We start from the raw sequence: 23486 nt of genomic DNA on the forward strand, positions 1-23486 counted from the left end.
GGTTTCACTGACAGGGAGGCAGAGCAGCACACAGAGCCCTGCTGAGCCCCTGGGAAGGGGCAGCTCCTGCAGCACACACAGCCCTTGGGAAGGGGCAGCTCCTGCAGCACACACAGCCCCTGGGAAGGGGCAGATCCTGCAGCACACAGAGCCCTGCTGAGCCCTTGGGAAGGGGCAGCTCCTGCAGCAGCTCTGCAGCCCCAGCTGTGCCCACAGGCAGGCAAGGGCCGTGGCCACAGCGTGCAACAGCCTGGCTGGGCTTGTAAACCCCAGGAACACTTAGGAGAGAGAATGAAGGGATCTCCCTAGGTACTAGATAGAAGGTGAAAATGAAGAAGGATGAAAGGAGAGTGGATGTGGATTTTAGCAGTGTTGCAGTGGAGGGGAGAAAAGAAATCCTCCAGAGAAGCAGCTGGTTTCTCAGTGCAAAGCCTAAATCCATCTTTGCTGCTGGTCAGGTTAATCATTGAGAGTCCAAACTGCCCAAGAGTGAGACATACCCAAATGCTTTTAATACAAAGATTCAGGAATTAATAATTTTAAACATTATTTAGATGGCTGGCTGGCAGACTAAGGTATGTATTTCCTTCCCCCCCCCACAAGCTAAAAGGTACAAAGTGGTGAAATCAATGAAAGGCTTAAAGGAGGTGGTGTCTGCAGAGCTGTGGCTGTGCATGATGTCACTCCTGCACAGGTACGGGGGAGCCACAATGACAGGGAAAGTTGGCTCCTCCTAGGAAAATGTTACAGGTCACATCCCTAATTACTGAGAAAAGGAAGAAGCAACACAGTATTTAAGCCTGGCATGGTACAGCAGGCAGGAGGTGCAATAAAATGCAGATCTGCATGGAAACAGCAGCTAATCATCTGCTCTAGGTAAAATAGAGCAATTTCCCTGCTAAAGTACAAAGATAGCTATGCTATGTATGTCCTATGCCACTTTAAAATCCAGGCTATGTGATTACATCTGTAAACACACACACGAGCATATTAATGTTTTCTACAACTGAAGAAAAGTTTAAGCAAGCTGAGTTAAAGCTAAACTAAAAGCAAAACGGGTTCTTCTTGAGCAGTACCCAGTCTTTGCAACCCTTCTCTCTGGTATTGCTTCCCCTTCCTTGCCTTCTTCTGATTCATGTTCATGATCCTCTGTTCTTTCTGTCCCTGTGTTTGTAAAAATGCAGGATTTTCCCAGAAGTCTTGAATCAAGGAAGGGAGAAGCATTGTTTAAAAACAAGCTTTGATCCATGTGTTTGGTACAACTTTAGTAGCTGTAGGATCATTCAATTTTATATTTATTGCATTTATTATTTTATATTTATTCAATGCAGGTACTAAATCTGGATTTTATACCATCATTTCCTCTAAAGTGGGAGTATTTTTGGTTACCAAGATAGTTGTACACAGTTTCTATTCGCTCCTGTTACATAAGCCTGCAGACAATAGAAGATACTCCCTAGGGAGGGTGCTCACTGAAAGCACCAACACAACAGAGTCCTGCACTTGCTGCAGTTTTACACCCTGTGGTACCAGCCTGCTTCTCCTCTCACATGCATGAGCATAAAGTGGGTTTCTCGAAATAAAGTGAACTGTGCAAGCAAGTGGAAAACTCATCTTCCGAATGACAGATATCTGAAGGTATTTCAGGCATTTTCCACTACAGCAAAGTTCAATACCAGAATCAGGTGGGTACCACCTTTAAAAGATCTAGCCCTAGCCTCTGCCAGGCCTGACAGATGCCAAGCCTTTGCTGTGGCACTGAAGGCCTACTTCTTATTGGGAACTACTTATGGCACTAGCAGTTTTCCTTTTGGGTCAGCAGATCCCTGAGAATCTCTTTTCCACTGGAGTCACCTTTCTGGGGACATCTGAAGGACAAGCCATGGCCCCACAGGCTCCTGTGCCCTGGTGGCTGCTGCAGTGTGAGCTGCAGGCTGGAGCACATTCACAGTGCAACCTCAACCTTCATGGGACACTTGGGCTGCTCTTGCTCTGAGTCCCACACCCACCTCAGCCACATCCCTGCAGCCTTCCACACAAACACAGCTGGAACAAAACTGAGGAAAAACTAAGGAAAAACCCTCTCCTGCAGATCTGTATTGTGGAGCTGACAGTGACATTCAGCCATTCCTGACATGCACAGAGCAGTGAAGTACAGGTGCCAGCTAAGGTGTTAGTGAGAAGGGGACACACAGAGGGAATAATTAACTTTATCTGCTCGTCCTGCCCCTTGACAGCTCCTGCACACCTCAAATGAGCATCTGTAGCTCCCTCTGCTCACAGTCCTGCTGTTTCATGAGGTTATATTCATAGGCATAAGAATGAAATCACTCCAAGGCTTCCCAAAGTAATGGAATTCTGATCAGTGGCAGAAGTTTTCTGCAGTAGGGTTATACTTGCATCCTTCCTTGGTTTTGGATATGGTACTCTGCTCATTAAGCTGCCTAAAAAGGCACCAGTTTAACCTAATCTGCTGATTTTAGTGACTCTCTGGGAGAATTTTACACAATGAAATAGGATATCCTGACATTTTTCTATGCCACACACAGATATAAGTGCTGTTTAATTTTACTACAAGCTATCAATGCTGAAGTGAAATAAACATACCAATCCCACTTTGATGGTACACTTCCCCTTGGGCCCTGCAGCTCAAAAACAACAGAAAACTTGTATTTATGAGGAAAGGCAGGAGCTGGAGCAAACTGGGTAAAATTGCTAGACATGTGGGGATTCTGTAGCTTTGGAACAGGATGAGGAGTTCCCTACAAATAATAACCACAAGTAATATATAGAAGCAATTACTCCTTGAGGAAAATACTGGTATTACAAACCTAACCTAATGTTGCAGCACTCAAAGTTGTGAAAGGTTAAGTGACAAACGATACGGACCCAGCAACATTACTCACCAGTGAGAATCAAGCCACAGTCACGCTCGCACAACAGCAGTGCCTGGCAAGGCTTATGGGACTGATACCTGAAAGCAAGCCTGAACAGATGGGGGACACGTTCCTGGGGAGCAACACCCACCATGAACATGAACTCCACTTCAGGCCACACCCCAAGTTGCTTCTTTGTATGAAAATGTAGCACCGAGAGTGGAGTTTTCCAAAATGCATCACTAAGGAACTGCAATTCTACTTTCAACATGGGAGAAACATTAGTGTGGGCAGGGGCCAGGTTACTGAATGTCTGCCTCAGTTACCTCTGTAACCCACTGTGGTCTGCTGGGGAAGCACCTCCTGAGGCATTTCTGAAAGGGGCCCAGAACACTTCCCAAATATTATCCCAGAGGACGACATATTTATTCAGATATTCAGATTTATTAATGGATTTATAACTGCACATTATGATAGCTGCACTGATTAGGTTCCAACCTAATTATGCTGCACCCTGAGTTACATCTTAATTATGCAGGGCACAACACTGCCAAATATTAGGCACCCCCCATCAGCTGCTGAATGCCCATCACACCCCCATGGTCTGTAAGCACCACAGAGAGTTCAGGATACCTTTCACGTCAACAGCTATTGCTGTGACAAGAGAAATGCAATAATTCCACGTGGCTCTTCCAGAAATCACTCATGTCACCAGATGTCAAAATGAACTTGTGAACATGCATGAACCTCAGCAGAAAGTGCTCTGAAAAGTGGCATGAGAGTGGTCACAGCAGAAAGGTCCAATCCCCCCCCATTGGGCAGAATGTGTTTGCCACAAAAGGAACAAGAGAAAGGAACTGAACGTCAGCCCTGACAGATGATGGTTATGCAAAAGCAAGACAGAAAATTTGCTGGCTTATTTCCTTTATTAAGCCCAAAATAACACCTTTAAAAAATCCTGACTTCATGAATAAATCAAATGCCTTCATTAAAGAAACATTTACTGCCATTTTCTATACTTTATTTTAAGGCATACAGAAAAATATTTAACAAATGTGTATGCAATTAAATGCCAGGGACTGCTAATTACAGCCCTTCTGAATGCCTCTGCAAAACAAAGATACTCAATACAATATGTTAGAAAGGGTGGGGAAAAGAAAGAGAGGAAGCTGAAGACAATCTAATAGGCATTAGTGCAGATATATGCTGGCCTTTGGCTACGAGCAGCAAATAAGCTATCAGTGTTACCCCAAATGGCAGCCAAAGGACATTTTAGAGTCACATCCTTGCTTCTGCTTCTCTAATTCATTTCCAAAACATTTCACCTCTAACTAATTATGGAATTTAATGACAGAATGTAAAGGACTGGCTGGGGTTGCAGGCCATTCCAACAAGACTTTAATCACATATCCTTCAGGTTGCAGAATCTTTATGTACTTAGCAGTGATTTATCATTCCTGGCAGAGGCAGGTACTTCAAAGGCAACCTTATATAAAAAATAAATTCTGCCTTTGCCAAGCATTGGAGAGCACTAAATTATATTTTAAAATCAATTCCTACAGACAAACTCAGAGGGTTTGTCTATCTGGCCAACAGGCAAAAATTTATGACAGTACAGTTTTGTAATCAATAATAGCAATACAGTGCATGTTTCTGATTAGAAAAAATTAAAGATGCCAAAACAACATTGCTAAATATTTAGGCTGTTTTGTGACAGTCCCATTGAGCAGAAATATAAAACATGCATTTTGATGAATTTCCAACTAATTTATGTCATACTATACTTTTTATTTTTCAAAAAAAGAATATTAAAACTATTATAAGCTTTGTCACCTGCTGTAAGGCAGAATGATGTAATTTTATTCACTGCACATTTCCTGTTTGAGAGGCAAAAAAGCATAATTTACTTCTTTATAAAAGGGAAATATATATATAACTATATATATATATAATTTTATTGGTATTAACATAATGCAATACCATACATTGAGCAAACAGAAAGAAAACATTTCAAAATACATTTTTTAAAAGTATCTCCCCGTAAGATAGTATGAAATATCAAGTAATTAGCATTAACATTATTACAATACACCCTTAGCCAAATATATCAAGGAAAATCCACATTCTAATCACAGAGATAGAGGCAAACATCAACCCATAGGGGACTCAGAACATAATGATAAATACAATATCTGAATCTACTTTGAGTGACATCCAGACAAATACTGGCCCCAAAACAGCCCTCCGGAGTCTGGGTGTTACACAGAGAATACTTTGTGCCTGCTTGGCCAGGCAGCATCACTCACATGTTTTAGTCCTAGAAGATAAAGAGGAACCAAAGATTGAACTGCAGAGTCTAATAAATCTCAGCGTGAGGTATCTTCTCCGTCACCGTCCGAACGAGTGCCAGTGTACCCTCTGAGAATTCAGTACAAACCACTGGATAAATGGAAGTCTCTGAAAGGTCTGTACATACCTCCACTCGACAGAATACACTTAGTTTAGCATGACACAGTAAGGAAACTTCCTTCACTAACGTGAAGCACGCTTAAACGACACAACTCTGTCTGGTAGGCCTGAATGGGTTCACTGGAGTTCAGTACAAGCAATGGAAAATTACAGTTACCATGGCTGAATCCCTCTTTAATTCCTCGAGGTGTGCAGAACAAAACTGAGTGACATCAAAGCCCTTCCCCTGCCAAGACCCTCTTCCCCTTCCGTTCTCCCGTGCGGGGGGCAGTATTTTCTGCAAATGTGCTCCATGTAGACTGGATCTGACTTTGTGCCTAGTCCCACTGTGGAAAGGGTGCATTCTTCAAAAGACTGGCCATGCCCTTTGACACCTTCCTGGAGGCCTCATATTCAGGCATGTGGTTGTCTATGCTTTAACAGGTCTGTTCTCTGTTATAAACATCAAAGTTATTCAAGAAGAACTGACTTTCTGAACGGAGGCCATTAGGTTGCTTGCAAGAGGCTGAAGTTGAGTCTCCGTCGTGCCAATTCTCTAATGATAAGTTTATCAACCTTTGAGTCCAATCGGTTCAGTGCCAAGAGATGTGGTTCCCATTTGACATGGAGAGGTGCTATCAACTCTCGCAGTGTATTAGCCTAATATGATAAAGCAGTGATACAATATGTTGAAAGATCGGTGATGTGCCATTATTTCCATATCATATTAGTAAATTAGAAATACTATCATGCAAACAAGAGCAAATAGCAAATCTGGCATACAGTAGCAGCACTACAGAGCCTTTCTAATCTGCATGCAGCGATGCTCGTGAGGACAGAGACATGGCACTGTTCTGCTATTACACCTCACTCCATTAAAATATCCATCCCTGATGCAAAAGAGGTATTTAGGGCAGAAAGTTATATATTCTCTTTTTGTAGATATGTTTTTTTAAAAAGAACAGAACAAAGACCAATTAAAAAAACCCCAAACAACCCACAAATAAAACAAGAGAACAATACACATCCTAACCAACTTAGTTGGTTTTCTCCATGTTGAAGACACATTAGCTCATCTGGAAGCACTGGGAAAGGGTCACATGAATGAGGAGAATGGAAGCAAAGAATGTGCCCCAAATCCACCGAACGTGCTACAAACACAGAAAAATATCCTGGTGGCAACTTATGCGAGAACTAGAAAAAGAGGTGGCACAACACAATCTGGCTCCTTTCGTTCTCCTAGCTGACAGTCCAGCGTTGTGCAATGTTGGGTGAAGGATAAGATACAGAGCTAGGAGATCGTGTGATTTTGCAACCACACTGACATTACACACTTCCATAAGCTAGGGCTTGAGAACTCGAGAATCTTTGTGGACCTGTGTTAGCAAAGAAAAGAGAAAGAGAGAGGTGGAATAAACAGCATACAGCTAAATTGTTTACTTAGAGCTTCTGTGTGGATACACAGTCTCTGCACTGGCAGTTTCAAAAGCCTGGCTGTTCTCAGTGCATTCCCTATTCTATTGCCTACTACACTAAATTGTAATAAAAAATGAAACTCCATGGATCTTAACATCCATTGTCATTTTGAATCCCACATATGAAAAGATGGGGGATATTTTGTTGTTAAAAAAAAAAAACAACTTCAGGAAAGAGTTCAACTGTGCCTAATGTAAAGATGCACAAACTCATTCCAATTAACGGGTGGGATTTGTTTAACCCCTGTTAAAGAGATTATTTTTTTCCAAAAGACAGGATGGAAAGGAAGGAAACCATCAAGCATTGCCATTTTTATTCTTGAGCATATCACAAAAGGTCTGGAAAGCAGACAAGAAATATTTTCTCAGGGACAGAAAACACAAGGTAGAAAGAATCCCAGATGGAAACATTGGTGACATTTACTCCACACATGGCAGCAATTGGAAAATGAGTTTCAGAGAGGCAGAGGGTGAGCAATGCTACACAGAACTCAAACCCAGTTCAGCCTCTTCTCTATTACTGAGATTTCCTGGGACTCTGTGCGTCAACAAGGAGAGGAGGAAGAAGTGTGAGGAAAACAGTTTATATAACTAAATTCTAAGTATAGCAGTCAAGAGAAACTTTTACATAACCTATTGTTTAAAATAAAAAACCCCATTAGATTTCACAACCAAAATGAAAAAAAACCCAACCCAACCCCCAAAACCAAACCCCAACCCTCTGACAAACAAAAGGCCAAACCAGCACATTTCAGGACTCATGGAGTTGAGGAAAGGGAGACTTTGTAGAGCACAAGAGGGAATGTTTTTCAGATTTCATCCTGTTCTATACTATGAACAGTTGTAGCATTGAAAATAAGGATCTTGGATTTATTTGGAAAAAGGCATTAAGTGAAAGAGGATACTGCTGCCTCATACGTATCCCTTCTGCAGCTTCAGGGGATCCTGTCATCTTATGGCTGTTCATACAACTTAATCAGTAAGAATTCAGAAAGTTTGTTTCAAAGTCAGGCTTTGGCAAAAGAAACTTCCCTTTTTGTGAAACAAGGTGGCTGTGAAATAAAGGAGGGTTACTGAAGTTAAGGCAAGGGCATTATCTAGCAGATGCCCCCCATACCAACTCTTGCTCATGCCCAGCTGAGTCTGGCTGGGACATGTCCTCTATCTGTGGAAGAACTGTGCTACCTTCAACAGATGGTGGGACAGGACTTGTGTTATGTACATAAAATTCAACTAAATTTTACACTAGAAAACTATTTCTGAAAAAAACCCTGCTAGTAAGACCCACTTTTGTAAAGACTACTCCATAATATTGCTAAGGTTTTATTATTATATAAATGATATAAATTATCAAACACTGGTAATTTTTCACTATCCCAGTTTGGATTAGTCACTGTGTATGAACTGCCTTCCATTAACCTCTTAAGGTCAGTGGTAGCATATTCTTTCCTATTTATCTTAATGTGACTACAATTCTTAGGCACTAGGGGGCTTTTCTAAATAGATTTTCAATACCACTTACGGATAGTAACTAAGTGTTTAGAAAATCTGCTTTTTAGTAGTAAAAATTATTTTTCCTTATTCTTACAAACTCCACATTTTTTTCTGTATCACTAACATTAGCAAAATTATTTATGTAAAAAATCTCCAGCATGTGGTTTTGTTTCTAGATAAGGGTTTTAAAATTTGTTTTAAAGGAGAACAAATACAAATAACAATGAACGAGTAACGTGCTTTTGGACGGATACTTATTGACACTACAACTTATGAAACTCATGAGACTTGCAAACATTTTGAAAAATAAACCAACTGCCATTCACATACAAAAATGAATGTGACCCTGTGAATACAGCAAAGTGAACTTACTCCATTTATCAACCAAATTTGGTCTGCATTATGAGTTTTACGGCAAATTACTTCCCCAGAGTGGTCACAGATCCAAAACTGTCTGCTGTAAATCTCTGCCCATTTATTCAGCTGAAGTGGTCATGTAGGATGTGAGGAATTTTACATCTGAGCAAAGCTGCAGCAGTAGGAGGTACTTTACCCATCTAAAGTGCTGAGACAGAATGCACCTGGGCTGGGATCACCCCACCAAGCAGGAGCAAGGGGATGCTCTGTGTGCCTTTCCAGGCCAAGTGTCACAAGGCAATAAAAATGGAAGCAAAGGGAAGCAGAAAGTTCTCATGAGAGAAATATCTGAGAATCACAATCAATAAGTTCTCAAAATGGCTCTCACACAAGAAGTCCTATGTAAGGAAAGGGACACAGAAGGTGATACAACTCTTTCTCTTTGAGACTGATCTATAAATAAATGTTTAGGGAACACCAGCAGTCACTAATGAGAAGGTATGAAGTTAGGGTTTTTACTTTGATGTGTTTTTTCATAATAAAAAGCACAAGATTTTACCACTGCCACTTAGTGGCACACATTCTTATCAATCTTCACGTGATATATTTTGCCTAAACAGACTACAAGATACCTGGTTATTAAATGGTATTTTTATGACAACTTCTCTTTTCAAATAAAGGTTAGGTTGAAGAATAGCAGGTTAATTAACTTATTTTTTTAATTCATACTGAAGTTTTAGAAAATTTCAGACTTCCCATCTGTAGTGACCATCAGTAAACCTGTACCTGCCTTTTGAAGATCTACCCTTTCCTTAGTTTTTATCCTATTTTGTGTACCTATTTCTACATCTGTCTACCTATTCAGGAGAGAAGAACTTTGACTGGAAGCCCTTACCTACTGTCTAGTCTTATAATGAAGCATATCTAGCCATGCATTTTCTCCAAAAGGTAAATCCTTTGTATGAGTGATCAGGGACCAACAAGAATGAATGCAAAGAACAGCAGGGAAGGGAAAACCTTCCCCATGTCCCACAGAGCTGTCTCTGCTGAAGTGCACTGGCAGATACATCTTTCTCCTTACCAGGGAAATGGCTCAAGGCCCTTTGACACAGAGTCCTGGGGAGGAACACTGGCAGATCTGCAAACTGCCAGTGCTGCTCACTGGTGGGAAGCTCCCACCACCTCCAGGGCTCAGACAGATGCCATGCAGAGATGAAAAGGAGCTGGTAGAGCCTGGCAGTGAGACTGCCTGAGGAAGGAGGGATTTGGTGCTGCAGTTCCCCAACACTGCACTCCAAAGCAGTGCCTGCCCACATCATCCTGTGGGAATCCAGTCAGGTATGGAAGCAATAGCAGGAGTCACTCAGCACTCTGCAGTAAAGGGCACTAAATCAAACAATTCTAATACAGGAGTATGCTCTCTGCAAAAAGCAAGTTTCAGCTTTTCCAACACCACAATATAAGCTTTAGTGTGCCCCATGTCCTCACTGAGGAACACCAAGAGCACAAATGCTCCATGGGAAAGCGCCATGGTGAGGAACAGGCACAGGGTGTGAGCCCACAAAAACCTCCAGTGCCTGCTCCTCTGCAGGTGCTGCACTGGATCCCATGAGAACAAGGCAGTGGAAATTACAGGGCTCTGATCAGCAGGCATTTTCCCTCCCACTTAGCACAGTATTTCTAAATTGCAAATGTAACCCAGCTCTCCTATGCACTTCAGGTACTACAGCTACTGCTAAATAACCCTCTGTCTACCCAGTACTAAAGAACTAAATAAACTAAAATGTAGCACATTAAATTACCAAATCACTAACTCTTACTATATTATTATAGTGTATTATATTATATTATTTCTAATTCTGCCCCTATTTTGTCCCTCCATATTAGATTTACCTCATGGTTATTCTTATGCTGTTCAGATATCTCTCTAATATCTGCAAAACTCTCTCCTTCAGCTCATTACCAGGGTCTTACTGGAGTGACAGTGCACAGCTTCAAGATGGAGCAGTCTGAGTGTCATGTCAGAAAATAAGGTTATTTTTCCAGAGTAGTTCATTTTGTAACAATTGCAAAGCAATACAAAGAGCTGCTCCCAGGAAAGGAAGCCCTCTAATTTGGGACATAACCAGTGAGACACAGCTGAACAACCATTTTCAGGAAAAAAAAGACCAGCTGGCTGGACTTCTCATAGTTTTATATAGATTTAGAAGCAAAGGATATAATCACAACTTTAGCATCCCACTAGGCAGTTTGTGAATTCTGATAATGATATTAAAATTTCTGCATATTGGCACTCTAATTGCTGGATAACACAGAGATTTAAGTTACATAAGCCTATGGGACAAGCCTCACCTAGGAGAAGTCTATGTTAAATCCCAAAGACAAGTATATAAGCCATATATCTAATGGTGAAATTCCTTTCAATACAATTCTTAGTAGTATTGTAAACTAAAATCAGCCAGGCTATGACTGCAATGGCATATAAAACTCAATTTAATCTACTAAACCTCCTGCATTGTTTATTCTGGGAACTACTTGAAAAGCCATATCCTTGTTTCCTGATCATAAAGCAGCAACTGTAGCCAGTCCATCACCCCATGGAAGAGTTAACGTACAACACAAAGGTGGGAGCTCTGTTTCCTGACTAATGCTTTGGACATCAACCCCGAAAAGTAAGCAACGGACTAATTTATTGCATTGTTATCAATGATTTTTGTAATAAGGAGTATTTAAGCAGAATTAGTCTTATTGTGACAAATTATTCTTGTAATGTGTATTACTTTACTTTTTCAAGAACTGTATTTCTGGATTTTTTTTTACATTAACTTATTCAGGGCTTTAAAAGCAGACAGAAACATACTGAATTAATTATAGCATAACAAATTTAAATTTACACAAATAAATTTTTAACTTCAACCAGTAGAAGCCTCTTTGATCAGAGAAGACTTTAACAGATAACAATTATGTTATCAAGCAACATGATTGCTTTTTCTGGTGAGGCTTTCCACCCTGATAACAAAAACACCAATACACTGACAAAATGCCTGGTGTGACTAAATAACCCCAGCCAGACTGTCATGTTCCCACTGCCAGGCTACATCCAAGGGCAGGGTATGGAGATGCTGCCCTGCCACAGCTGCTGACAGCAGAAGCAACTTGCCAGGCTGGCTGGGACCCCTTCTGTGACTGGGCAATGAAAGAGGCACAGAGCACCTGAACACTGCAAGCTACTGACAGCATAAGATGTGCTTAAAGTAAAACAGACTGAGAAAAAAGTGTTATCTTCTTTGTGCCACATTCAGCTGAGGTCTTTCAGCAGCTTTTGCCAAAACCTCCAATGGGAATGGTGTCAAAACCTACTCTAGGAAAATTAGGGGAGCAGATTATCATTATTGTTACACCAACATTGATCAGGTTGAGATACTGTAATTTAATTTGGAGCTCACTGGAGGGGCACACACACAAAACATGGACTCTACTATTACTGTCCTGGCAAGGCCAACAAGTGAATTGTTGGCACCACTCCTGGCTGGTTGTGCTGTGTTTAACAAAGGTGTTCCCTTCTCCTCTCCTCATGTTCTAGCATGTGTTTCATCTGTCAATCCAACCTGCCTTGACTATTCCCAGGCAAGAATTATCGTTCTGCTCTGACTCTATTTTTTACTCAGTCAGGTGTCTTTCAGGTTTGAGGAGGACCATATTTAGTAACAAAAATGCTATCAGACCTGAAGCCCTCCCTCCTATCAACAACCTGAAATATACTGCATAAAATTAGCATATAAAGAAACTGCTTTTAGAAGTCTTGCTTTTAATTACTTTGGTTCACGTAAAATAAGACAGGAATCACCTTTCTTCTTCTAAACCAATGACTGAGCTACTTTCTTGGCTATCTATGGTGTCTTGAAAGCCTATCAAACCAACACAGAAATGGCCTCCTTGTTTGCCTGGGAGTAATTCCTTACCTATTTGAGAGTATAAAATGAAGAATTACTGATTAAATGTTTCACACTTGTTGGATGCTGAAGGCTTGTACTTTCATCTGGTAAATTTAAATTATTTTTTTATGAGAATAATTTTCTCTATATAGAAAGCTTGCACTGAAAGGTTTTATGCAAGGTACTCTTCTGACAAGTCAAACATTGCTATGCTATTTGTTAAGAATCACTTGCATATTTTTAATGTGTAAGAGCTGTTTTCAGAGGGGATACAAATTTTTCATGAAAAGTGTATCTTAAACTTTTCATATTCCAAACAATGCTATCACTAGTGTAATAAAAGAAAATCAGGACTGCACAGGGATTTCATTACACTAAGGACTCCTGTTATAGGAGTCAAGTGCTGAAAACATCAGAATCTCCTGACTGTATTTTAACTTTATAGATAGCAATAAATAGCAAATTTTAAATTATTTGAAATCCCTGAACATGCTAGACTGGATGAGATACAGCATGGATACAACCTCCTGAAGCCTGCTAAGACAGTATTTCAGTATGCCCTTTAGGAGAGGAAAAACCAGCAAACTGATCAAGGGTATATTTTGTCATATCATCTTATGTGTTCAAGCTGCTGGCTAAACTCTTTCTGAAAATCACAAGGCTGCCATTCATGAAAATGGATGGCAAAAGGGATTTGTCAGACTGGCCAGGAGCCCAGACAAAGCTGAAGGATGCCATGCCAGGGTTCCATGCCCATGATGCCCAGCCATGCAGGAGTCCTTAGCCCTCCTTCCCAGCCTTTCCTGAAATACAGAAAGGCTGTATTTCACCCACCAGAGACCCTCTTGGTGAGAGGATGTGGTGCACCCAGTGGTTTTCAAAGAAAGATTTTGATAAAGTTTTTGGTGAACTGGTGATAACCAGTAAGAAGGTACATCTACATTCCCATCAATTCCTACTCTTCCACCAATTCCTCCACCAACTCAGGAGGTTTTACCCTCAATGACCTCTGCACAGAGGTACAAAGACACGGGTATGAAAATTGCTTCTCTTTAGCTTCTTCCTTCATAATTCATCCCCAAGCATCTCCAAAAGTGCCCATCACACACAGTTTGGTGAGGTGTAGCTGCCATACTTCTGTATGATAGCACTGTTCCACAGAAAAGATTAATCCTGCACTGAACATATTACAGCACCAATGTGACTCAGGCTCCCGTTCACCTGACCCCTTCCCAGCATGGAAGGGCAGAGCCTGCGGGAGACCTGCTGTCCCCCTGGAGGGATGGAGCAGTGCACAGGTACCAACCTCCCCATTCCTAAGGTACATCAAGCTCCTCTACTGGCAAAACCACCAGAGCTGTGCTGGAGATGGGCACTTCTCGAAGCCTTTTGAGTTGTTAGAAGTGGTGTTCTTTCAGGAGAATGAAAACAGGATCTCTGCAGCTTTCAACTGGAAATGAGAGTGCCATCATCTCAGAATGACCATGACTACTTGCTAGCTTCTGCTACCTCATCCAGGTCTTTTGATCGCAAAAAGGGAAAAATACTTTGTTTATTCCAAGTTAACAATATCCAGGGAAAGAGAAGTCTGAAATAAGTGAGGGCAGCTGTTCCTCAAAGGGCTGCCCAGCTCTGGGAGCAGCTGGGCACAGGGAATGGCTGGTGTGAGATGGTGGCTGATCAGGCTGAGGCAAGGAAGAGAGTTGGAGAAAGGCAGGGATGGGGTGAGAGGGAGCACCCACCACAGTGACACCACTGACACCTGACCCTGGCAGTGCTGTAGCAATCAGCTGGGAGGTGGGGACACATTTCAAACATAACTAGTTATACAAGAAACCTCTCGATCTGGGTAATGATGTGGAGGGCCCAGCCTGCTCCCCTGGCAGCCTCCAGCAGTGCCAGTGCCCAGAGCTGCTGTGTGCTCAGCCCTTGGTCCTGCCAACAGCAGCACAAAGGGCATCAAGAGACTCGAGGAGAAAATCCCTTACTGTCACCACAACTGGTGGTTGCTGTATGCCAGGGAATCCAAACAGACCAAAACACCCTGAGATGCTGGGGGAAGGGTCACCTGTAAAAACAGCCACCTTTTGAAAATGGCAGGTAAGAGTGCCCTCCCTCAGGGGATGGTCAGCCAAAGGATGCTTGTAAGGAGGGGTTTCTGCTGTCCACACCAGTCACAGAGCAAGGGTCCCCTGGACAGGCTGCACCCAAACCCAGAGCTGTATGCAGGGATGTATTCCCAGCAATTTACTACACATTCTGGCTTTGGTTTGCTTATGTGCTTTTCCCCAAAATATCACAACTAAACAAAGAAAATATCATCTCTACAGCCTGAAAAACACTGACTATCGTGTAGCTGAGCTCTGTTCTTACCCCATAACAGCAACTTCCCTCCCATGCATTTCTCAAGCTGCTCAGTTAGCTATTGTTCTCTGCTATTTTCTTCAGAAGCTACATTGTCTTTTTTACTTTCTTCTCCTCTGCAGTCTTGTACATGAATAAGCACTACACATCTTTTTTTCATGCATTACCAACATCAAAACCAAACCTTTTCCTTTTTTCCCTATCAGGCAGAAACATCTTATACCAAACAGCTCCCTTTAGCTCTCTTCTTGGATTGCACTTGTTAAAAACGTCAAATCAGCTTCTACAAAAACAGAGAAGTAGGGAGGTTTGGCTTCTACCTATATATAAATACAGGAAGTAGAGTAGATAAAGTAGAAGCAAAAAAAAATAAAAAGATACTAATTTGGGACATCTCACCTTAAAAAGCAGTATTGAAAGAGGCAGAGAAGGGCTGATAAGATTATTGTTGTGCAAAAGGATTTTCCTGCAAGGAATACAAGGTCTAGGGCTAATCAAGATTTTTCCCCTATAAACAAGGAGGATGGAACAGAAGCCTGTTTTCTAAGGACATAAAGGCAGAAAAAGGTTGGTAATTGCCTCTTCAAGTAATCAAAACATCTGAAAGTTTGTGTGCTAAGTTTAAAACTAACTAGAAGAGATGCTTGGTCTCTCTAGCTTGGAGTTAAAATGTGCAACTCCTTATTGCCGCATAACAGAGCTCAAAGTACACCTGAGTTCAAAATCAATAAAACTGTTGTGTGGAAGAATGATCCATCAAGGGTTACAAGAAAGATACCCTTAACTCTCCCTACAAATATGTTTTTAGGCATGGTTCAAGGCATGGGGACTCATCTCTCTGGTACAAACACTTGTTCTTGCAAGTGACTTTTTAAAATTTGAATAACTCAGAGTCTGATATCTGATATAGAACTGGACAAACCAATGTTTCAGACAATATTTGCAAAGCTCATTCTGCTGTGCAGAATGGAAGTACTAGATTGCAAGGTTAAACAGTAAAAATAAAAGGCTCAGTGAATTTTTAATTTTGCTAGGATTATTTTTTTCAGACTAATGTAGACTTCCCTCTTAAAGAAGTTGTGTATCTAGTGTCAGGAAATGCAATAATTTTCCACTATAACACCAGGACTCGCCATCAGTGCAATAGGCTACTGCAAGGAGTTACACAGTAACCAAAAAGTTCAGTGTATATTGTATGACAGATCTATTCAACATCTATGTGGAAAAATAAGAATATTTAGGTTTTCTGTGAAAAAGAGAAGGTAGGAACAGGCAAGAATTGATCTGTTCCGGTTACGTATCTGGTAACACAACAGCTGGTGATGAAAAATGTTGGTGACTATTACTCACTTCTTTGTGAACTATAAAATACAGCAAGAGCACACTCAGCTCAAGATGAAGATGCTTAAAACAACCCCTTAGAAGGTGTGTGCAGAAACCTTGGGGGGATTTCAGAACTGGAAATCCACAGCTGAAGTCTAAGTGCAGAGAACAATCTCCCCTGCTCAACCTGGAACTACCACAACCAGGAAGGAAGCAACAGATGTTAGTAAAACACAGGAGGACCAGAGATGAAGATTTGGCTGTATACTTTTGGTCATTAATAACACTGCTAAAGATAAGCAACATCAGACTAGAGAAATGCAAAACATACAAGGACCAAATAAAGAAATAGCCTCATGAATTTGTCTTTTAAAAAATTTACTCTATTTGCATACAGCACAACTGAGAAAGTCATCTGAAGAAAAAGTCTCAGCTAGTATTTTCAGAAGACAAGAGCTAAGGGGCCAAAAATAACTGTTGTACCAACTAATTATGGACATTAATATTACAGGGTTTTCAATTTAACAATGAGGTTATGGCAGAGGTTTTTTTATTTATTCAACCAAATAATGAGGTTATGTCTTCTTGAAAGACAACTTGCACTGAGAAGTATTTCAATGCATTGGCATTATCAATGCACAGAACATGGCCCCAGCATAAAATCCATCCACGTGGCTCACCTTGGCTCAAAATGCTAAACTGCATAAATCTTTAAAATAAAGGCTAAAGCAGCATAGGTGCATTTACAGTAGGTTATGCTGTAAGAGAAATGTGACACTGTAGAAATAAAATACTTTTAAAACAGTTTTTCTAACTGGGAAAAGATTTATAACACCATCATCCTCATTTGTGGCACAGAGGATTAGAGGCTGATGGGATTTTCATTTCAAAAACCAATCACAACTTAATTAAACTCGTTCCATAGCTTACCTCACCATCACAGATTTATGCCCTATTTCTAGTCTACTTTTTGCTTCCATCTCCCCCCACTCGATTTTGCAACCTCCTCCCCAGCTACACCCTGATGTTTCCAGTTCCCAAGTACTACAGATCAGACTGCACAAACTGTTTCTTTTCTTTTCCAAGAAAAGGGGTAAATTAAGCCTCCACCACCTTGGGGGTGTGTGCTTTCCTTTGTTCATTGGGTTACTCTCAGCAACCTCCTACTCCCCATCATTCCAAGGAGCACTGTACTGAAAAATGCACACAATGCCTTCTGACAGCCTTGGCAGCAAAGCCAAATCCATGTAGGATATAAAATCTCACCCCTCCATGTCTGTTTTCCTCCAAGTAGAAACTACAGGTGCCATGGGTACTGGCTGCTCATGGCCATCCACTATGCCCTCATCCTTCCACATTCAACCTCCACTAAATTTCAGGAATAATGAAATCCACACAGATCCAAGTTCTGTTCTCAAAACTGAAGAATCTAATTTTTAGTTCAAGTGACTTTTATACTCTCCTATAAATCCCATAGTCTTGTTTAGCCACAACAAACATACACAAGCTTAGGAAAATTGTCTTTTGGGATGGGACAGGCCAAGAAGAAGGTGGCTGACATAGTTCTGAGTTGCATCAACTGTAAAAGCCATTTCCAAACTGTGAGTACTCAAGGCAATAATTTTTTAACTTTATGAAAACACTCACACCTCCTTCCACCTTCTAACAATAGTTCAGAAATAATTGTGCCAAAACTTTCAGCCATGAGTAAGCAAGTATTAAACAAGTATTCCCAGGAAAGCTAACATGTATCTTTTTTCCTCTTATTTTGCTACGAAGACATTTTACAGATACTTTACAAATTGTGCAAAGCTTTCATAAAATGAATTTTCTCAACTTCTTACGATTTGCATAGATACAAGGATAACCTGTTTATGCTTAAGATTCATGATAGCCACTAAAAAGAGATCTTTATCTGCTGGCAGAATTTGTGAACTCAAGGTTAAAAAAAAAAGCGAGCAGAGAACTTGGAAACTATTGATTTGTTAATCCATAATGCAGTAGTGCCTAAAGTGCATTAGTGTTTGTTGGGTCTTTTTTATTAATTTTATTTTTATTCTACAGTATCACCATTTCATAAATCCTGTTAAATTTTCAGTGTCTTGGTATAAAAAAAATTGGTATGGTTAAATTAGTCTAGTTCATTAATAAGTATTTCTAGCCCCTAAAATAATCACATGAAACTGTTGAGGATACATTAAGAAAGAGGACATTAAATACCTAGATCACACAGTGACACTGGAGAAGGTAAGCAGAACAATGTAAAAAATTAGTAATTCAGTCTTGGATAGTTTTAGTTTGGAGTGTAAAATTTAAATGGAATTTCCCCAGGCTCTTTACACAGTCAGAAGTAAATAAATAAAACTTCTCTCTTCTGTCTTCTAAAGAAACAGAAACCAGCAACTCCAGTTGTCTTTAAAGCCATTACAATAAAGTTAGAAATATAACTGTTTTGCTGTAAAATTATGTACATATACTTAGCTTAATGAAAAAAAAAGAAGAAAATGTCTTGAGAATAATTTTTCTTTTTTAACTAGAAGTTTAAAATAAATGGCAGGACACATTCTAGCAGGGAGGAAAGAACAAGAACTCTCAGAATAATCAGCTTCAAGCCTTTTATGGATTTAGTATGGTTTTTAGATTGGCTTTTAAGCGTGCACATTAGTACAGCAAAAAAATCTCACTTTAATGGCAAGTGTAGAAGCTATTGAAATACTGTTATGTGAATTCTAAACCAGATTTTACTACTTTTACTACAGGAAAACACTCTCTAATTGTGCCTCATATTCACCATCTCTCAAGTATTCCATGAAGACAACTCTGCACAGGTAGGAAGCCCCACTAACAGGGGATACTGGCATTGCCAAGCCCCTGGGTACCACAGCAGGAGCTGTTCCTGGAGCCTCCTCAAGCCATCCCTCCTCACTCAAAATCTTTTATTTCCTTTCAACATGGAAATAAAAGCACAAGGATCCCCAGCTGAGTTTTCTTGCTTACTCTCATCAGCAGTGCTGGATAAAGAGATTTGAGTAAACTTCCTGCCCTTGCCACTGCCTGATCTCTGTCCATTCCTGAATTTAAAACCAGGAGAAATCTCCTAAGTGAGGCTCCCTTAATTTTGCTTCCTCCTTGAAGCCTGTAAATCATCTCATGATTAAATGAACTTTTCAAAACCTGGTTGAAAGATGGTTTAAATTGAAGTTTTTTGGCAGCCTCTCTCCCCTCTCTCCGATGGTGATAACAACTCAAATACTTTTCAAGAAATCAGTGGTGATATTTTATATTCCAAAAGCCTGAAGTTTATCTCTCTGGGATCCAGAAGAGAAGAGATAATGAGCTGGTACAATTTTGTGCCAGCAGTACTCAAAAAGTGAAGCCAGAAAGCAAAAATCCTGCTTAAAATGCAGTAATTTTCTTCATGTAAATACAGTAAGATCCTGCACAGCACTTTTTTCATGCTTTGTTCATAAATCATGGTATCTAATAGCACCACACTAGTACAAGGATGCTGGACAGTCAACTATCGATCAGATTTAAAAACTTCCAAATTTGGGGCCCAAAAGGAGACAAAAAATTTACTTTCTTAATAATGAATGAGAACTGCAAAATTTCTTGATTACAGGGATTTTTTGTTTGTTTGTTAATATTGTATTATCACATTTGTTTCAAAAGAACTGGAAATTCTGAATTCATTCTTAATTCTTAACAGAAGATCTTACAAATGAAACACACATGACTACTATAAACTCTAAGCATTGAACACTTTTGAGGGATGGATGGAATCCCAAGTGACAAAAGCAGGAGCCTTATGCTCCCCACTCATCTCCAGGGAACTTCTTCCTTGGCTATTTAGATGCAGAAGGTCTGTGACACAGGGAACTGTACTTTTCTTCTAGAAGTTCAGCTCTCAGAAGTAAACAATATTAGCCACCTAATGTCTAAACCATTCCTATCCAAGGTGTCCTCTGGTAGCAAAGCCAAGCCCAGATGGAGGAGACACCAGAGGCTCACTGTTAAAGGGAGGAGCTGCACAATGTGGGGTTCCCCTGAGGCTGCTCTGCCTCCAGAAACAGCCCCAGATGGCACCAACAGCCTGAACAGTGCAAGAGAATAAACTTATTAAAATCCACAGGCACCAAAGTGTGAGGAAACTTCTCCTAGACTGCTGGAGGACAGTTTCAGAGCTGGAATGATCTGGAAGGATGAAATCCCTTGCCAAGTTTTAGATACCAATATGGTAAATGCTGTGCTAACAGACACAGAGCCTGGCAAACACCAGGTTTTGTTTCATGGGGTTTTGCTTCTTTTGTTGTTGTTGTTTTTTTTACTTAGTCAGGCTGTTAGTTTTACAAAATGTCATATATATTTGTTGGTTGGTTTTAGCCCAATTAATTTGACATTTTAATTCAGCTGAGGCTTTTATTAACATGAGCTAGTTAATGTGGATAGGTAAGAGGCCCAGAGAAAAATCAGAACAACTACAATTAGAAAAACAAGCATTAAGCAGAAAACCATCTGGGACACTGTACAGCCCCAAGTGAAATATGAAGTACAGTATGGTTGCCAAACAGATGCTTACCACAGTACAGAGCACAAAACAGCCAGGGCAGAGCAAGCTCCCTGGTCTCAATCAGATGTGCTGCACCCAGCTTGGACACCGCCATGGCAGAAGGGATGGGAGTCAGCCTGGAAAACCCAGGGAAGCTCAGCAAGAGCAGTCCTAGCAAACACTAACTATGGGAAAAACCAAACTAACCTTCACAACAACCTTTCAGCTGGGAAGAAGGGCTGCTGTAATGGAGCAGTCTGTTTTCTGTGCCATAAGGGAATGGAAATGCTGGGCTTAAATTGCAGAGGGAACAATTCAATATCCATTAGCAGGAAAAAATAAAATTATTCCTTCCCAAAACAGCAAAGAGGAAAAGCACTGTCTGGAGGGAATGAAGAATGCCCACCACCAGAGGTGTTTTAAATTTGGAAGGTATGGCAGCTCCAGATCTAGATTGCAGAGCTACAATGGATAATCTTCCAAATAATCTCCAGTTCCTAGCTCCGAGACACCAGACACCCACATCACACTTACAGCTTCACCAAGGTCATTGCAGGGACCAAGGCTTTAACCTATATACACTGCCCTCCTGCACTGGAAAGATTTAGGAAACCAATAAGGAGATTAAGAGGCTAAAAAATAAGCATCTAGTGCCATTTTAGCTGCCCAGGAGTATCCAAGGAAGTTGCATAGGGCTGGCAGGTGACCCTCTGGAGCAGCAGCTAGTGACTGCAAGGAAAGGCAGCCAGAAGGCCAAGCAAGCATGATAGGATTCACAAAAATTCACAATTCACAAAAAATTGTCCTACAACATTGATTGCATAGACCTCCATGAAAATATTCATCTTAAATCCAAAAATTCTGAGGACTTCTTTTTAAAAAAATAGTTTAAACTCAACTGCTTCATACAAAATATGGCTTTTCTAGAGTCCTCTGTCCAGCAAAAAAATGTTGGCAGGATGCTGACTGTTTGCACTGAAGTCTTTAATAGCCTATCCTGCTTCCCATGATGAATATTAATTAAACAAGAATGCATCTTTACATGGTGACCCTCCAGACATTCAGCACGGTAGTAGTTTAATAAAACCATATCCCTCCCATGTCCTTGCAAGCACTACTGACTCAAGTTCATCCTTGTTTCAATGATTGCCTTGAAAGAACATGAGAGGCACACACAACAGATGGCACCACATGGAGATGTAATGAAGACATTCTGATAAGATTTTAGTACTCCTCTGTTCCCATGTCCTACTGGTACTATGCCATCATCTTCTGACTTGATTGCCATTGATTATAGAAAGGGTTTCATCTTTTTTAGCTTTGAAAATTTAAAATTATACATTTCAAAAGAACATTCTCATGTAAATCATGGGGAGCTAATTTTTTCTATTGTAGATTTTATTGTAGATTTCTGTTTCCTTTGCATTTAGAAACCTTCAGATTAGGCCAAATCCCTGCTATATCTCAAAGAAGAACTATGCCAGTTCTGCAAAAATCCCAGTGAGAAATGGCTTTGTCATGGAAAAATTGCAGTTAAATTGCAGTAGTCAAATCTAAGAATGTCTTTATAACAATTTTCTGTAGGTTTCAGTGAGAAGTTTTATATAAATGATTTTAAAAATGCATGTTTTTCATGTTTGAAACCAAAAGAAATGTAAGTAAGTTTAAATTTTAGGACAGGAAAACCCTCTTTTCACTGGAAAATTATGGGGTAATGAAAAAATAAAGTTGGATTTTCCTGTTCACCCACAAAATAATTAAAAAAAAAATCTAAGTATCTTCACATAGAAAATTTGACTATAGCTTCAGAATTGAAAGATTGAAAGCACATTAAGAATTGAGGGAGTGGAAGCAGCAAGCACAAAAAAGGGCATTTTTAATATTGCTACCAAAACTTTTCAGGCCAGCAAACTGGGATGGAACAGCAGTGGGGTAAACAGAGATCCCTAGAGGACTTGGACTGTCTTCCCTCTGCTGCTTGTGAAGTGTTTTACCATTTATGAGTGACATTTCCCAAGGAGAGCATCTCTGCAGCCAGACCCAGACAGGGCAGCAGCAAGACAGAGCTTGCTGACACCATGAAGTGGAAAAATTAAATGCAAAACAGACTGGTTACACAACACCTGGCAAGAGAATTAATGCAGAACATAAAAAAGCCCCACCAGAAATATATTTTTTCATGTACAGATTCCTTGTTTCACCACCCAACCCAAAGGGGTCTCTGGTAGGGAGCAGCATAGCTCCATTGACAGTCCCCAGCTTAGAAACTGAATTGAGGAAACTTAGCAAGAAAAGCAATTTGGAAGAATGGCCTTGTAAGAAATTCTCTTGTGAACTTCTTTTGCACATAAAAAGACATAATTTAATCCATATATTTCAGGCAAAAGCAGATGACCTTTATTGGCAATGACACCCAAAGCTATTAAAACCAAAAGAAAAGTAGGAATTCATCTCTCCTTTGTATTTTTAGCAGCATGGGCAATGGAAATCAAATAAAGTTTTAAATGTGGCAACAAAATATTTGTGGGCAAAATGCATCTATATGTATAAACAGTAACAAGCATAAAATTAAAACTATTCTTATTTTTGTTGACAGCCCATATTGCTTTCTGAACTGCTACTCAGTAAATGATTCAATACTTGGCTTCCAAACACTGCAGGCAAT

The 23486-nt window shown here is 40.3% G+C and overlaps 1 protein-coding gene across 7 annotated transcripts in view; it reads right to left on the reverse strand.

Moving 5' to 3' along the window:
• Positions 1-23486, reverse strand: part of CNKSR2 (connector enhancer of kinase suppressor of Ras 2) — a 209482-nt gene that overhangs the window by 11307 nt on the left and 174689 nt on the right. Inside the window, exon 21 of one of the 7 annotated variants that reach the window (XM_064707401.1) lies at positions 3784-5984. The exons of 5 other annotated variants lie outside the window; for them this stretch is intronic. In XM_064707401.1, coding sequence (XP_064563471.1) covers positions 5980-5984 — 5 coding nt within the window. In that variant the 3' untranslated portion in view covers positions 3784-5979. Of the gene's footprint in view, positions 1-3783; positions 6701-23486 lie in introns of those variants that run through there. One more of the 7 variants, XM_064707384.1, reaches the window with a different exon arrangement.

Source organism: Zonotrichia leucophrys, chromosome 1, assembly GCF_028769735.1.
Source record: "Zonotrichia leucophrys gambelii isolate GWCS_2022_RI chromosome 1, RI_Zleu_2.0, whole genome shotgun sequence".
In the NCBI taxonomy this organism is placed as follows: Eukaryota; Metazoa; Chordata; class Aves; order Passeriformes; family Passerellidae; genus Zonotrichia; species Zonotrichia leucophrys.